Consider the following 18,446-nt stretch of genomic DNA (forward strand, 5'->3'; position numbering starts at 1 on the left):
TCTTGTGTCATCAGGTTGCATGAAGAAGGAAGGATAATTAATAAGAAAGTCAAGGATTGCCCTACTAGTCATTCTAGTCAGCCAATTATCATTGCCTTAGTCTGCCCTTTGATCTTGTGGTAACTCTTGAACTTGGAGAATGGGGAAGTCATTTTGAAAACGTTGCTTCAGATCAAGAACAATGGTGTAGCTAATTGATTTTCTTTCTTGGAATTAAAACTGCTGTCTCACTCAAAAGTCAGAGGTGCTTTATGGAATTTTTCAAAAAGATGCAGCGACACCTGAATGATGCCTCCTTACAAGAGGATGAACTTTTGAGAAGAATTCCTGAATAGACTAGGAGAAACTCGCTAGAAAAGGGTATTTTCCCTGAGATTGTTATATCCGATAATGGTTACTTGGCCCTCCAAGATGCTAGTCTGTGCCAGATATTTAAGATGGTGCAGCATCATGCCTTCGGATTTTTCCATATCCATGCTCAAGAAAGTTCTCAAACAAGCTCGGATCAGCAAGAGCCCATGGCCGTGGCTTATTTTTTTCCCTTTTGAGTCTTATGAAGTTGAAGCCAAATGATTATTATTTCCATAGGGCTATTGTTCTATTCTAACTATCTCTTTGTCAGTCTTGTATGTGAAGGTCTTTCCTTTTGGAAACGCATCCCCGAAGCGCTTAAGCTTTCGATCTAGTCTCCCGTCTTCCAGTTTCAATCCTACCTCTCTCCCTTATACCTTATGTCATGTCTCCTTCCTAAGAGTCTGCTTCTTTGTTTTGTAAGAAATTCCACAGTCTAAGGAATCATTTTATAAACCGATTTGTAGTCGGGTTGAAACTCGATTGTAGAGAGCGAAAAGAGCCTATTCGTTCATAGGAGATAGCTGCCCTTACTTCCTATGAGGCAAGAGATGAGAAACTACTTTGTGTTTGTACGAAGCAGGAGATGAATGAGAGTGCAAGTTTAGTGCTATTGCCATAGTGCTTTCTTATTGTGGTAAGGAGAATGCTGTCCATTAGTTTCCCAAAGCCAAGGATTGGTCTTCCAAGTCCTAAGAGTTTGTCTGAAGAAGGAAAGAATATCCTAGCTATGATGTCTATTGATCGATCTGAAAACAGATTGTGTGACCACCTTTCTTACCAGCAAATCTTCAATATACTACCTTGGTGTATGATTGATCATTTTGCTGAGAAAGGGTAAGGTAGTCCTGCATATTTTACTCACACTTCTCATTTTTGTTAAGGTCTTTCTCTCTTTATTCGATGATTTGCTTTCAGTTGGTTTCTCGTAGAGTTGATAACATTTGTATTTTGGAGTGATATGTTCATCCAACTCAAAATATTGTAAGACAAGAAAAAGTGACCGTTCTTCATATGCCCAAAACTCCCATGTTTTCCATTGGTCAACCACCAACCAAAGCTCTATCTAATTCTTCACGAATTGTACAAGAAGGAATCTCTTTCTTTCCGGGATTTTGATTAAAAAAGAAATCTTACATGCCTCAACTTGATAAATTCACTTATTTTACACAATTCTTCAAGTCATGCCTTTTCCTCTTTACTTTCTATATTGCCATATGCAATGATGGAGATGGAGTACCTGGGATTAGCAGAATTCTAAAACTATGGAAGCAACTGCCTTCGCATCGGGAGGACAAGATCTAGAGCAAGGACCCAAAGAGTTTGGAAGATATCTTGAGAAAGGGTATTAGCACCAGTATTATCCTATATGTACTCAAGTTTATTCGAAGTATCTCAATGGTGTAAGTTCGTTGACTTATTGGGAAAAAGGAGGAAAATCACTTTGATCTCGTCTTTCGGAGAAATAACTAGCTTGACGAGGAGTGGAAAGAAACATATTCTATTTGATCTCAAAGTCCTCATATAGCACTTCTTCTAAACCTGGATGGTGATCATTTGCAGGAATGACATAATGCTAATCCATGTTCCACACGGACAAGGAAGCATTGTTTTTTAATTTCGTGCTAACTTGGTTCTTCTATGGCCTCATAGAATCAGGTATGCACTTGATCCTATGAAGAACTTCTTCATAGGGGTGGATATGGACGAGTTCGAAAGAACTGTTGGTCCAATTCTACCTATTGTTGAAGAGCTTGGAGTTCCACCTATGACTTGGAAAACTAGGTTGCTTGGTTGAAGAAGGAGGCAAAAGGCGGATTTTCCTCATTGCAAACTAGATCAATCAGAGGTTCTTATTGTCTAGCTTAGCTTCATTGCAACAAGTGAAAAGGATATTGATGTTAATCAAGAAGCTCCTCTTGATCTATTCTTTAGCAATAAACGCTGCTTCTCTTTTGACTTAAAGTCGGCTATAGATAGGTGGCTTTTAGTCTTTCAGTTTGAAGTGATGCAATATTTATTCAATAGGTCGTTTGCTTGTGTTGTTGTTAATTCAATGTTAGCATGCAATATAGTTGAGGTACACTTTGTTAGGAATATGAATTCAAGCGTCTCGTTTGTTGCCAGACAACCTATTGGTTGACATGCCTCTTGGCCTTTATTTGCTTCACATCATACTTTGTAGAAAAGGTGTATCCCGGATTGTACTTTGACAAGTATGTAGTACTCAATGATAACATTGTCATTGCTGATTAGGTTGTAGCCAAAGTATATGAAGAATCCCTAAAAAATTTGGGTATTTCTATTTCATATCAGAAATCCCTCATTTTGGAGAGTGGTTCATTTGAGTTTGCAAAACGGTTTAGGGTAAAGTGTGAAATTGGAGTGTGGACTTATGTCCTATCTTGATTTTATCTCTACTCAATTACCATCACCCTTGGGGTGCTATGACAATACACTTGAAATATTGGGTTAAGAGGTTACCAACTCTTGCTCGTATATCTGTCTACGCCTCAAAGAAGAATCTCACATTACTCTCAAGCTAAGGAACAACCCTCCAAGCATATTTAGCTTGTGCTTAATCCGAATTTGATGGCCTCTCATTTCGTCGGTGCTGGACAAGTAGGGCCAAAACAGTTTGTCACCAACTCCATAATGGCAAACATCATGGCTTGTACTCACTATGAATCCTTATCATTTTGAGTGTAAGTTTTGGTGCTAGGGTCTCCTTTTGTATAGGTTGGTTAAAGCTCAAAATACTTATTACTTTCACCAAAAAAAAAATGGAAAAAAACTCTTGCTCGTATATCAGATTGTAGTTTTAAGCGTCTCGACTGGACCATCATAAAAAGGTCCGCATAGGAGATGATGTCCAAGAGGAGGAGGAAGGAGAAAGTGAATGACAAGATGAAAAATATAGAGAGGTCCTCTTATTTATACTACTTAGTGCCATCATTACCAAGCCAAATGGTCCATTCTAAATTCTTCGAGTGTTGTGACTAAAGTCCTTAGTTGGCCAACCTATTTGTCCAATGATTGTGCCTAAAGAATCAGTTGGATGGCTAAAAGATCTTGCTCGGCAATCTAGCTTGTAGGTGTCATCGATGATGGCCCACTTTTCGCCCTTTCATTGGACCATTTGTATCCCTCATTTAATGGGCATTTAATGAAGTTTGAAGATAAGGCTATTAAGATTGCCCATTTGGCGCCTAAACTTCTTAGGTCACTAATGATGGCTTTAGGTATGGCTTTCCGATTGGGCCACATGTGCGCCATCCTTTTGTTGCCCATCAAGGATATTTTCGACTTCATCATAACTTTTGAAAAGTTAAAGGATACATCACCCCTTCATTTAATGAGGGTATTCTAGAGTTTTCTCTAATTTGTCATTTTCTTCAGAATAAAGTTCTTTCATTGATTGAAATCCAAGAATCCTAGAGTCCAGAAGAGCAAGCATAGAATATCTTCTCGATAAAGCATCTGCTACAACATTAGTGTGCCCAGGTTTATATTTTGAGTCAAAAGAAAATGATTGAAGAAATTCTACCCATTTTGCATGTCTAGAATTAAGCTTGTGTTGGCCGCTAATAAAGCATCGACTTTTATGGCTAACTTGCATACGTCTTCAAAGGACCAATACGGTTGAAGTTCAACCATATCAGCAATTTCTCGATTCATGCCGCCAAGGAAGCAAGCAATGGTTTGCTCAGGAACTTCGGGAACTTCACTCCTCATTTTGAGTTGGTCAAACTCACGAATGTATTCTTCTACACTCATCCCTTGTTGTCGCCGTAGGGAATTCAGTTTGAGGAAGAGATTTTGCTTATAGTTGTCGGGCAAGAACCTCTTCTTCATCAACTTCTTGAGTTTTCCCAAGACTTGATCCGGCCTTTTCCTTCCCTTGCTCGTTGATGCTTTAGATTGTCCCACCATAGAGAAGCATATTTGGTCAGCTTTAGGAGCGAACCCTTACATTTCTTCTCATCCAAATAGGACTTGAAGTAAAAAATTCATTCGATTGTGTGTAGCCAATCAACAAAGTCATCAGGCTTGAGATTACCATCAAACTCTGGGACCTCCACCTTAATGTCCCTTTCATCCTCCTTATGCCTCCCTCTTCGAATTGGAGATTCAAAATCACTAGAATGCAGAATCGTTCGGTTGTCTCCCGTGGACTCAGAATCGCCATCAGAATTTTGACGAGATTCGGAATCGTCACACTGATGCCGTTCATTGGGACGCCTTGCTGGTTGTCCTTGTCTCGCCGGATTCTCTAGAAGATTGAGGACTCGTTCCATTTGTTGTTGAAGATTTTGGATTGCACGATCTCGCCTTTCATTGTGCGCTTGCTCCAGAGTCAAGCCTCTTGGAACTGGATCATCCATAAGGAATTTGTAATAGAAGAAAGAAAGGAATCACTCAAATAAGGAATCACTCGGAACCTTGAGCTGTGATACCAACATTTTGATGCGTGATGGAGTAAGTGATTCCATAATGGATTTTTTTATAAGGGGATTTTTGTGGTTAAGTGTATGGAATAGTGTATACGGGGAAGAAATGAAGAGGAATAAGAAAAGATAAAAACAATCTCCTTCCAAGGTATAAAGGCAACGCCACCAACCAAGGATGCAGATTGAGATCTACGAAGTTCACCACCAAGGCCTAAAGCTTCCACCAGCCAAGGATAAAGGACTTCGGGATAGGAGAAGCTCACCACCAAGGCCTAAAGATTCCACCAACCAAGGATAAAGGGCTTGTTCACCACCATGGAGTGATCTACTCTCCAAGAATAAAGAAACCAAAAGGAGTTATCCACTCTCCGAAGGAATTCACTCAAGTAGAAGAAATCTCACCATTTTCATTCATAAAATTCGCATCTCCCCTACAGTGGATAGTTTCCTCTATTTATAGGAGGATTTCAGCCTTAGGAAATATTAAAAACAAACTTTAATGACCTAGGAACTTAAACGTTCGACTCTTCGGCTACATAAAATAAAAACACCTAGGAACTTAATAAAAAGCCTTTATTAACACGGAAACTAAATGCCTTTAATCTTCGGCCTTCCGCATTCTTGAACCGTTAGCTTTCCGTGTTCTTGAGCCTTTGGCTTTCCATATTCTTGAACCGCATTCGTGAACCTTTAGCCTTCCCAAAATTCGAGCTCCTCCCTTGACCAGAAAATAATCCTCCTGAAATTTCATCAATTGGTCATACAAAACATCCAAAATGACCTCCCATTGATAGTTTTCGATATACAACAAAGTACCGATAAGTAATTAACATTATTCATTCAAAATGATCCTTGAAGCACATAATGCCCAACTTCTTTATTGGCTTAGATAAGCATCGATGGTTCTGAGTTGGTCAATGGAGCTACGTTGGATGCTCCCGCATCAGTAAATATCATGGTTAGGTTGGTAATGAACCTTATGGTCGAAAACTAAATAGCTATTAAGTATTTATTGATTAAGTACTATAATAACCATTGTAGTTTATTTGAGAAGTCATCTTCCTTCCAGATTAGAGGATATATGAATGGATACCAGGAGTTTAATCCAAGATGATAAAGAATTGAGCCTCCATGGTGTCTAAGTATATTCGTGTGGCATTGTCACATGAGGTTTCTAGATTTTCTTTGAGGCATTTTGGATTTGTTCAATGATCTCCTAGGGTATTCCAAACTTGGCCATCTCATATCCTCTCGATCTTATACTTTTTGTTGTGATGAAAAGTGTGGAAAGTATGCCTCATGATGTACATATTGATCTCTGCGGGTGCCTTTGGTTTGGATAGGAAATCAGCAAGCACATTCTTTTTACCCACAATGTGTTTGGTCTCAAAAGAATATTTTGAAAACCATTCGGCGCATTGAAGTAGTTGGGAATTTGAAATGTGCTTCTGTTTGAACTTGGTCATCTGAAAAAGAATGCCATGTCTAGTTTTACCAGGAAATGATGACCAATAAGATGAAACTCAAACTTTTTTATCCCATTTTTTATTGCCAAAATTGCATTGAAAGTGGAATGATAATACATTTAAGCTTCACACGCCATCGAGAACTTGGTCATCTCAGCTCATTTGTTAACATAAAAAGCTTCATAGGTCCATTGCGAATTTGAAATTTCAATAAGGCCTTATTGCAGCAGCTCTAAGCATTCTTTGTTTAGTAGAAACAAGATGCTTTAGATTTATTCCCATGTTTTTTTGAAAGGGAGACGAACAAATAATTCAAGATTTTTCTATAAGGGATGAGAACATTTTGGAGAGAATTCAAAATGGGATTCTGAATAGGATTCAAAAAACTTTTGCATGATCTGATCTAACATACTCATCTAGATGGAGAAAAAGCCTTTGAATATTGGAATTGGTCTCTATACTTAAGACATTTTTCCGGAATGATGCAAAGTTGAGAAATTTGAGTCATAATATCCCAACCAATGACTATATGTTTGTTGGGGAGACTGGAGCCAATGATCTAAGTAGTTACTAGGGTGATTCATACATTTGTAGAAAATGTATCTCTTAAGGCAGAATTGAAATATTGAACACAAGGAGTCCAATATTCTTTAAGAAGAACTTTTGTGTCTAGATTTAAAGAACTTGCATCAGAATTTATAAGAGCAATGACTGTGATTGGTTTAGCAAACTTGAAGGTGAAGATTTTGACAGGAAAGTGGGGATAATGGACTTGGTTTAAAAATATACCACAATCTTAGTTTGAGGAAGTGAGGAATATATGAAAAAGATTTTTAGAATCTGAGTCAAAATAAGTTTCACTAGGAGTCTGATAACAATAAATGACACAGAGTCTATTTAGATGGTTCTTCATCCATGGAAAACTCTTTTCTAGAAGACCTTCCACAAGAACAATGATTCAATATCATCATTTTCAAGTGAAACACTAGTTTCAATTTTTATGTGATATATCAAATGGTTCGGACCCCTTTTCACCTGGGGCAGTGTTTAGAATGACCCTTTTGGTTATAGATACCGAGTTGATTTTTTTTTTTTTTTTTTGGTTTGATCAATCTTTCATTTTTCATAGGAATCGTCATTTCTTTTTTCTACGAAAATGCTTAGATTTGTGCTTGGATTTTCCTACCCGATTACCTCTTAAAATGTTTCTTTTTTCTGGAAGACCTTCCACAAGAACCATTACAATCTCTTTTAAAACACCTAATCTTCAACTTTTGACGTGAATAGGCTCCGTCAAGTTCATTGTTATCCATGAGGTAAGTTTTCACCATTTGGCACTTTAAACAGAAATCATCAAGGCACAAATGGATCTCTTATTGTATTTTTCTTAGAGGAATGTCCATAATTCTCCTCTGTTTTTTGAGAAAAGATCTCTCAACTTGCTGAGATAGCTCCTTGGAAATAAGTTAGAAAAACCCGTTTCAAGATTACATCAATTTCAAGGCCATAGAAGAGTTTGAACATTTCCCGATAACATTTGTTGAGATGCATTTTCTAAAGAGAGCAGCATTTTCTTTCATAAAACTCTTTTCTCTTGAGCTCATGGAGGTCAAAAGGCTTGCCAATGAAAAAATGGTAAAGGAGAGCAATAGTTTGACCAAAATCTACTGAGAGCAGAAATTGAATGGAAGACGGCTTTCAAAACCAAGGGAGGCCTTTATGAGTGGTTGGTTATGCCATTCGAATTATCTAATGCTCCGAGTACCTTCATGAGACTTATGAACGAGGTTCTTCGTTCTTTCATTGGTCGATTTGTCGTTGTTTATTTCGACGATATTCTTGTTTATAGCAGGAACGAGGAGGAGCATATCTCTCATTTAAAACAGGTCTTTAATGTCTTGAGAGAACGAAAACTATATGCTAAAATGGAGAAATGTGAGTTCTTCTCTCCAAGCATTGTGTTTCTTGGTTATGTGGTTTCCAAAGATGGAATCTCTGTTGATCAAACCAAGGTGGAAGCTATGAAGACTTGGTCGATTCCGAAGTCCATTTATGATGTAAGAAGTTTTCATGGACTTGTTTCTTTCTATCGACGTTTTGTCAAAAACTTTAGTACCGTCATGGCTCCTATAACTGAATGCATGAAGAATGGTGCTTTTGAATGGACAAAGGCTGCTCAAAACGCTTTTGACATAATCAAGCAGAAACTTTGTGAGTCCCCTATTCTTGCACTTCCTGATTTTGATAAAGTATTTGAAGTTGAGTGTGATGCAAGTGGAGTTGGTATTGGTGCTGTTCTGGTGCAAGCACAAAAACCATTGGCATATTTTAGCGAGAAGCTATCCGATTCCAAAAGGAATTATTCGACTTATGACAAAGAGTTCTATGCCATTGTCCGAGCTCTTGATCATTGGAGTCATTATTTGAGGCCAAAGCAGTTTGTCCTTCATTCTGATCATGAGGCGCTTAAGTTTATTAGCGGCCAACGCAAGCTTAATTCGAGACATGCAAAATGGGTAGAATTTCTTCAATCGTTTTCTTTCGTCTCAAAATATAAACCGGGGCACACTAATGTTGTAGCAGATGCTTTATCGAGAAGATATTCTATGCTTGCGGTTCTGGACTCTAGGATTCTTGGATTTCAATCAATGAAAGAACTTTCTGAAGATGCGGAGTTCTCATCCATCATCAACAATTGCAAGCGGGGAGAGTTCAAGGCATCTCATATTGCTGAATTATATTTCAAAGAGATTATTCGCATTCATGGAGTACCAAAGACCATTGTGTCGGATTGTGATTCCAAGTTCTTAAGCCACTTCTGGAGGACTCTATGGAGAATGCTTGGTACAAGACTCTTATTTAGCACAGCTTGTCATCCCCAAACGGATGGCCAAACAGAGGTAACAAATCGTACTCTAACCACTCTTCTTCGTGGTATGGTGAGTAAATCATTGAAAGATTGGGATTTAAAGCTTGCGCATGCTGAATTTGCTTACAATCGATCACCAAGTTATACTACTGGTCGATCGCCATTTGAAGTTGTGTATGGAATTAATCCTCTCACGCCCATTGATTTGATTCCAATACCGTCTAACTCTCAAGTGAGCTTTGATGGCAAGAAAAGAGCTGAATCAATGAAGAAGCTCCATGAGCAGATTCGATCCAACATTCAAAAGGCCAACGAATCTTACAAGAAGAAAGCTAATCAACATCGCAAGAAGACTCAATTTCAACTGGGCGATCTTGTATGGCTTCACTTGAGGAAGGAGAGATTTCCATTTCGTCGAAAGAACAAGCTCATGCCTAGAGCTGACGGTCCCTTTAAAGTTATTCAGCGAATTGGCGACAATGCTTACAAGATTGACCTTCCGGGAGAGTTTGGAGTTTCAGCAACATTCAACGTGGGAGACCTTTCTCCTTACTTAGAGGATGAAAACCTTCTAGATTTGAGGACAAATCTCAAACAACCCCGGGAGGATGATGCGGGTGCATCCAACGTAGCTTCATCGACCAACTCAGAACCATCGATGCTTATCCAAGCCAATAAAGAAGTTGGGCATTATGTTCTTCGATTGATCATTTTGAATGAATAATGTTAATTACTTATCGGTACTTTGTGGTATCTTGATAGGTCTCAATTGGAGGCCATTTTAGATGTCTTGTATGACCAATTGATAAAGTTTCAGGAGGATTTTAGCCTTAGGAAATATTAAAAACAAACTTTAATGACCTAGGAATTAAACGTTCGATTCTTGAGCTACATAAAAATAAAAACAGCTAGGAACTTAATAAAAAACCATTATTAACAAGGGAACTAAATGCATTTAATCGTCGGCCTTCCACATTCTCGAACCGTTAGCTTTCCGTGCTCTTGAACCTTTGGCTTTCCATATTCTTAAACCGCATTCGTGAACCTTTAGCCTTCCCATAATTCGAGCTCCTCCCTTGACCAGAAAATAATCCTCCTGAAACTTCATCAATTGGTCATACAAGACATCTAAAATGGCCTCCCATTGATACCTATCGATATACCACAAAGTACCGATAAGTAATTAACATTATTCATTCAAAATGATCCATCAAAGAACATAATGCCCGACTTCTTTATTGGCTTGGATAAGCATCGATGGTTCTGAGTTGGTCGATGGAGCTACGTTGGATGCACCCGCATCAAATAGTCAATCTTAAAAACATTTAACACGGGAAAATCCGAAAGAGATGAGGAAGATGGAGAAGTAGTAAAAGTAACTAGAGCATATAGGATATCGGGATTAGACGTGATGTTGAGAAAATCTTTTCAGCACTGGATTCACCTGCTAAGCATATGGAACAAACCAAGTTACAAATAAGACCATGACTCTAATACCAATAAGGGGACCTATGCTTAGAACCAAGGAAAACAGAGTCAATTTCTACGGTATGCTTGGGTGAATCTCTTGTTCAAGCTCTTCAAAAACAGCCTTTTAGCAACAAAACTACTTTGAGTTTTAGTTTAGAGCATAAAGACACTCAAGGGTGCCAAAATGGTAACATTTGAGGGGACTTATGCTTAAGAACTAGGGAGAACGAAGCTAGTTTTTGCAAATGTCTTCCCACAATGGGCGAACCTCTTGTTCAAGCCCTTCAAGGACAACCTTTTAGCAGTAAAGTACTCAAGAGTGTTAGGATGGTAACATTTCTAACTAGCCAAGCTGCATTTTTAGAGGATCCTACCGGGCTGGAGAAGAAGAGGTATTTAGAGAGATATTGAGTATTTTTACAAACACACACACTTTACTTCAAGGGATTATGCCTAACACATTACATCATCTTTGCCTTTCACAGGTATTAAGAGGTCACAAGCAAACAAGGACCATGCTCACGGGTTTAAAACAAACAGAGGCTCCGAAAAATCTAGTTCGGAATTATTTTATGTGATATGAATAGTGACTGTGAATAGTGATTTCCTTAGCCTATTACTATAGTATTTTGCTTTAATGACTTGTGTTGCAATGACCTAACTACAAGCCTATCTTTCGTTGCGAGAGTTGTAGTTATAGTCATAATCTGAATCATCAGAGTTATGCATTGCGAGTTGTTCTTTGTATCTCTGTTCAAGTTATGAAAGTCTGATGTTAGAGGAGCTTTGGGTGACTTCTGTGTTGTTAAGGTATTCCACATGTTTATTCCGCTCAAGGAGGAAGCTTCCTCATGAGTCTGGAGTGTTGGTAGGCATGTTTTGCTTGGGCCAACTTGTTGGTTGAGCTTAGTAAGATGTGTCTAGTCCAAGGGATAAGAATAAAAATCCTTGATCGTAAGGGTCTTGAGAGAGGACCTCCCTATTAGGCATAGAGGTTGTGAGATGGTTGTGCGGGATCGTCTATGTCTGTCATTTTCTACTCTTGGGATGGAGGTATCATTGCTTGGTTCTCTACTTGTTTGAATTCCTTGAATCCTTCTTTGACTTCTGGTGCAAGGTTATAATGATCTCACGGAATAGATATGAAATAATTCCATACATCTTCAAAGCTGGTCTTGTTATCTTGGCATAAAACTCTCTAGAGTTCTCTATAATTGTATTCAACAGATCTAACACAATTAGAGAATGATTTGTAAATACGGGTTTCCTTAATGTGTGGTTGAGGTTTGTAAGATGTGGTTTTTATGCCTTGTGGTGCATTGGCAATGGTGCCATTATTCCGCACAAAAAGCCCATGGATGTTGAAGAAATACAATGGTGTGTATTTTTGGTTCTAGTCGGACAGTTCTCAATTCCCGTTGGAAGAGACGCTTCTAATGAGTGAGAGTATATAACCAATTAAGGACAGTAAGGAGGTTCCTATTACTTTCATTTTCAATGTTTCAGCCGAATGCCAATATCTTGCTAAGGTTGGCAATGAACTTTCTGGTTGGAAACTCAATAGTTATTAAGTACTTATTAGTTAAGTACCATAACAAAACCATCGAAGTTTATCTGTGAAATCATCTTTCTTCCAAATTAAAGGATATATGAATGGATACTTGGAGTTTAATCTAAAAGGATAAAAAATTGAACCTCCATGGTGTCTGAATAGATCTTTGTATTGCCACATGAGGTTCTTTAGATATTTAGTGAGGCTACCATTTTAATTTGTTCAGTGATTTACTAGGGGTAATTCAAAGTTGGCCAGTCTCGCATTCTCTCAATCTTATACTTTTTGTTGTGATGAAATGTATGGAAAGCATGCCTCATAATGTACATATTGATTTTCGCGGGGGCCTTTGGTTTGGACAGAAAATTAGCTAGCACATTCTTTTTTCTAGAAATGTGTTTAATTTCAAAATAATATTTCGAAAACCATTTAGCCCATCGAAGTAGTTGGGGTTTTGGAATCTATTTCTGTTTAAACTTGGTCATTTGGGGAAATATTACAGTGTTCAATTTTATCAAGGAAATGATAGCCAATAAGATGGAACTCAAACTTTTTATTCCATTTTTTACCGCCAAAATCTCATTGAAAGTGGAATGATAACATATTTCAATCTGGGAAAACTTTCCACTTTTGTAAGCGTAGAGGTGTTGCATGCCATTAATTTCTTCAAACAGTATGGTCGCCTAATATTCATCATTGAAATAAGTCTAGAGGATTCTCTTTCCCGTAAATGGAATTTTCAATGGAGGAAGATTCTGAACTTGCTTTGTCGTAAAAATTTTTTGTGGAAACTTTAGCGATTCCTGAGCAATGTGTGGCCTTGGATAGTACATACCTTTGTTAAGGTGTAGACTAAAAAATTCGATTTTTATTTGGGCAATATTCATATTTCTTTAAGAGAGCATAATTCCATACTTTTTTACGATGTCTGCAAACTGCTCAAGGAGTTAGTAGTCTTCATCAGGACTGTAGGTAAGATATCATCAATGTAGATTGCTACACTTGACAAGATTGGTTGGAAAATTCAACATATGGCATTTTGGAATAAAGATGGGGCTACTTTGAGGCCAAAAAGGAGGACTTTCCATTGAAAATACTGGTTTGGAATACAAAATCCTATCTTGGGCATGTCTTCAGGATGAATGCCTAATTACCAAAATCCAATTTTGAGATCAAATTTGGAATAGATATGGGCTTTGGATAATTCCGCAAAAAGGAAATTTCTTGAGAGCTAGGGAAATTTGTCATAATAAAGGAAAAGGTTGAGGGGCCGATAATTTATCACTAGCCGCATTTTCCCTCTATTTTGGTCAACTCGTTTGTTGACATAAAAGGCTTCACAAGCTCATTGAGAGAATATGAGATTTTAATAGGGCTTTGTTACAATAGCTCTGAGCATTTCCTTCTGAGCAGAAATAAGATGTCCTGGATTCATTCTTATGTGACTCGCCTTGGTAGGATTTATATATTCATTTTTCTTGAAAGGAAGATGAACAAAGAATTCTGGATTTTTCACAAGGGATGAGAACATTCTGAGAGAATTCAGAATGGGATTCTGAACAGGATTGTAACAAGTTTTGCATGATTGGATCTAATAAACTCATTTGGATAGAGAAAAGCCTTTGGTATTGACAAATTCAGAGAATTGATTTTTATACTTAAGGCATTTTCTAGGAATATGCGGAATTGAGGAATTTGAGTCATGATATCTCAACCAATAATCAAATCTTTGTTAGGGAGACTAGATCAAAATATTTTAGTGGTTATGGAGTACTGAGGGTAAAACTAAATAGTTACTAGTGTAGTTCGCATATTTATAGAAAAAGTATCTCTTAAGGTAGAATTGAAATTTTGAACACAAGAAATCCAATATTCTTCGCGAAAAACTTTTGTCTCTAGAATTGAAGAACTTGCACCAATATTTATAAAAGCAATGACTATGATTGGTTTAACAAACTTTGAGACAAAGATTTTTATAGGAAAATGGGGACGATGGACTTGGCTTTAAAATATACTAGGGTCTTGTTCTAAAGAAGTGAGGGATATATGGAAAAGATTTTCAGAATCTGAATTAGAATAAGTTTTACTAGGAGTATGACAACAAGGAGTTTGCATTTAGCCAAATGCTGAAAATCCAAAGTTAATTTCTAGTAACATTGGTTTGTTAACCTTTTTAATGCTGGCTTTCAAGTGAAAAACTCATTCAAAATAGTTGTTAAACGGTCCTACATTTCTTTAAAGGGTTTCGGAGGTCAAAAACCCTTTGGGAATCTTGAATCAAATGCACCCTTAGCCCTTGAATAGCACAAGGTACTAAAAGTGGCTCCTTTTTTTTTTTTTTTGAATGGGATTTGGTGATTAAATAGAAGTGGGTCATGCTTTGATACAACAAAAATGGAAATAATAATTAAAAAAAAAGTATAATCCAACTTAAATTATTATCTAACTTTCTTTTTCCTGCATAAAAATATGGCACAAATATTTAATTAAGGGAAGCCGATAAATAATCAATAGTTAAGGCAATGTAATGAATGATTCCAAGAAATTGTTGTATTACAAAAAAGAAAGTCATATGATACTTACTTTGATTTATTGATGTTTTGTCATTAATTACCCGCTGATTTTTTTCCAAATAGCGGTGGCTTTGGAGCCCATATTTTCACAATTTTTTTTTTTTAACTTCATTACAAAGTTTTCAGGAATAAATTGAGCTAAGTTCTTCTTGCAAGATGACTTGTTAATATAAGGCTATATTTGGTGAGTTGGATATTAGGGGTGAGCATGGTCCGGGTTGGTCCAGGCCACCCCCTAACCTTAGGACCAACCCGTACAGTGTCGGTCCTCAATTTTTAGGATCGAGGACCGACCCTATTGAGCCTGGGACCAAGGACCGGACCGACCCAATGGGTTCGGTGCGGTTCGAGGTCAACAGGGACCGATCGATAATTTTTTCGTCTTATTTTTTATACTTCCTAAAAAAGCAAACCTACAAATTCAAATTACACATCCATCAACAATACGGTATTGTGCAACTAAACTATAAAATACCAATACATATTTAGCAAATTTAAGATGACACAATAATAGAAATTTCGTATCCGCTGCTTGCTCATCGAGATATGGGACAAGATGAAAAGTTCTTGTAATCATCTATCTTTAATATTTATAACACCATATGCAAAAGCGTTTTCCTGATCATGTAGAGTCCACTCAACCAAAAAATGAGCTTCGCACCACTTGACTAGCATTTGATCATATAGAGTCTACTCAACCAAAAAATGAGCTTTACATCATTTGACTAGCAAATCACCGTAGCAACTGCAGTACTACTCTACTCTTCAAAAACTTCTACCATTTGACACAAATTGAAAAGCAAAGTGCAGCTGAAATTCATTAGTAAAATACAAATTAATCATAAAAAGTTCAAAATACTTAATATAAACCATGAATATATAACTTCACATCTTGTTAATTCACTTGATCTTCTAAACACTTGAAAACAAAACAAACGACACATAATTAATACTTAACAAAAGTTTTAAATTGAAATTACTATTATTGTTATTGATAGAACATCTCAATATAATATAATATAATAGACATTTAAAAGAATTATAAATAATATAATATATAGGGTTGGTCAAGGTTGGACCGACCCAAAACTCTAGGACCAGGGCCAACCGCAAGATTGCAGTGTTGGTCACGAAATTCAGGACCAAGGACCAGGGGTCCCTTGGGAACCGGACCGGGACCGGCGGGGTTGGGCGGTCGGGGGTCGGTCAGGGGTCGACCCTAAACCGCTGCTCACCCCTATTGGATATAACTCCGGATAGCATAGCTTTTATCCTATTGGGAGTTGCACCTAATAAATTGGCACGGATTGTAATTTACTTGTTAGAGTAGATTTAAAAGGGTTATAGATACATTTAGGACATTGATAAATTATTTTCTAGTATGGTCTAGTGTTATTTTTCCTGCAACGCTTTGAAAAGGATGGTATGGTTTAATAAAGCAAAATGATCTAGGTTTCGAGAAATCTCCAGGAAGACACAAAATTAATCTGTATCTAGTCAATCAATGCCCGCCATGTGTCAACTAAAATAAAATTCAGCACCTAAACAAACATGACCAACTCCACAACCCCACTTCCTAACAACTTCACCACCTTAAGCATTCTCACAGCCACTCCACAATATCAGTTTCTGCCTAAAGACAATCTCTATATAAACTGCATATTGAAAGTGGATGATCATCTTCATCAGAAATTCTCTGGGTCATTTGCAAATTCCGAGCTTCTCAAGCTTGCAGTTAAAAGATGTTGTCCAAGCAATCATCATTACAAATTCCCATCGCGGTGCTGATCTTGGCGGTCCACTTGCTGCTCAATGTGGTGGCAGCAGGCCCCACTGCAGCAGCCGCGGGCGGAGAGCCAGTCCTCGAGCTCTACATGCACGACATCCTCGGGGGAAGCAGCCCTACAGCAAGGCCTGTCACGGGGTTGCTCGGCAACATATACACCGGTCAGGTGCCCTTTGCGAGGCCGATAGGGTTCATACCTCCGAAAGGTGGCGTGGCTATTCCCAACGCGAACGGGGCTATCCCCACGGTTAATGGCGTCAATGGGATCCCACTTGGGACTGGTTTGGCCGGCACGACTTTTGCAGGAAAGCCCATCATCAATCAGAACAACAACGGCAACAACTTCAATATCCAGACCCAGCTGGGTCCTGACGGGTTGGGCCTCGGGTTCGGGACAATCACTGTGATCGACGATGTACTGACGTTAAGCCCTGATCTTGGGTCACAAACCATTGGCAAAGCGCAGGGAGTGTATGTCGCAAGTTCTGCGGATGGGAGCACGCAGATGATGGCGTTCACGGCCATGATCGAGGGAGGAGAATATGGCGACAGCCTCAACTTCTACGGCATATACAAGATCGGGAGCCCCATGTCACATCTATCGATCACTAGTGGTACTGGGAAATTCGAGAATGCTTGCGGATTCGCCGAAGTGCGGCCGCTTGTGCCATCTGGCCAGACTGTCATAGATGGTGCAGAGACATTGCTCAGGATCACAGTCCATCTAAAGTATTAGGCCCCCGTGTTGCTGAGAAACCATGTGAAGTTGTGTGGGAGAAAACGAGTGCTGTCAATCTGTTTATTTCCATTCGAAATGTTACCTGTACTGTGTACAAGTTGATTACCGAGGCCTAAATTCTAGCAAATGGTTCTAAATCACGCGTGGAAATCATTTTGAAGGAAGATGACACCTTTAGCTTAGGCGAACCAAAAAAAAGAAGGAACAAAGTAGAACTGACCTAAAGAGAACCGGAAAAAAAAAAAAAAAAGAACCCTTGAATCCTCACTCGATCCACGAGGTCTCATAAAATCTATCAATTAATTTGACCCCAAAACTATCCAGTAAAGAAGAAAACTTCTTCAATAAGAATCGCAGAATCAACTATAAATTCCGACATACCAGCTATATCTTGTCTGCTATAGGCAGCAGAAGCATTTACCAGTTAGCGTAACAGGCAGAGACCTGAAACTTACCAAAGAGTAATCTATGTAGATAAGGAACCGATTAGATTCATGACTACAACGGAAGCAACAAATGATTAATACTAGAACTATTTCATAAGACAATGAAGCACACTATAGAACAGAGGATATTCAGAATATCCGGTATTATCCGACCAAAAAAAAAGTATATCCAGTATTAAGAAAGAGACTTCCTCGACATCCTAGTTCTGACATGACTTAATGAGGATAGATTACTGGTGCATTGGATTTCATTCTCTGCAATGATTAAAAAGATAACCAAGTGCCGTTGATGTCCAAATTGTTCTCTTCTCGAGCAACAATTCCAAACAATTGCTGATGGAAACGACGCGATTCATGCAATTTTTCAACAGGAAGCACTCATGGTTACCTCAAAAACCTGTAAAATTATAACTCTATTGAAACCCTAAAGCCTTGTCCCGAAAAGTGAGATCCATAACCATCTTATATTGCCATCTAGTCTACACAACCAGCAAGCAGGCAAGTTGCTGCCGCATAAATTTAAAGACTCACTTCACGGGTGCTAAAGCACATCACCTTATCAAGCCTTTCCTCTCATGGATTTTATTATTTCGACACCAGGGCCCTTAAATTCAGATTCGTAAAGACATTGAACAGTATAAGTTTTTGATGTCAAAAGACTCTTGACCAATCCTAGCCATAAGCAATGAGTATATTGCATTATCCAACGATATGAGAGAAAAGTATATATAACTGTGAGCCAT

The 18,446-nt window shown here is 38.2% G+C and overlaps 1 protein-coding gene and 1 pseudogene across 1 annotated transcript; both read left to right on the top strand.

The window, feature by feature from the left end:
* Positions 1 to 1,337: 1,337 nt before the first annotated feature.
* On the top strand, positions 1,338 to 2,212 carry LOC120286531 (annotated as a pseudogene).
* Positions 2,213 to 16,474: 14,262 nt separating this feature from the next.
* LOC104414389 (dirigent protein 18) lies at positions 16,475 to 17,397 on the top strand. Its single transcript, XM_010025471.2, has one exon. It carries the CDS (start codon positions 16,475 to 16,477, stop codon positions 17,252 to 17,254), a length of 780 nt encoding a protein of 259 aa, XP_010023773.1. The 3' UTR covers positions 17,255 to 17,397.
* Positions 17,398 to 18,446: the final 1,049 nt, after the last annotated feature.

This window comes from Eucalyptus grandis, chromosome 8 (genome assembly GCF_016545825.1).
Source record: "Eucalyptus grandis isolate ANBG69807.140 chromosome 8, ASM1654582v1, whole genome shotgun sequence".
In the NCBI taxonomy this organism is placed as follows: domain Eukaryota; kingdom Viridiplantae; phylum Streptophyta; class Magnoliopsida; order Myrtales; family Myrtaceae; genus Eucalyptus; species Eucalyptus grandis.

What these genes read in the sequence shown, in the direction of transcription:
- LOC104414389 (XM_010025471.2), top strand. Translation starts at nt 16,475, where the DNA reads ATGTTGTCCAAGCAATCATCATTACAAATTCCCATCGCGGTGCTGATC.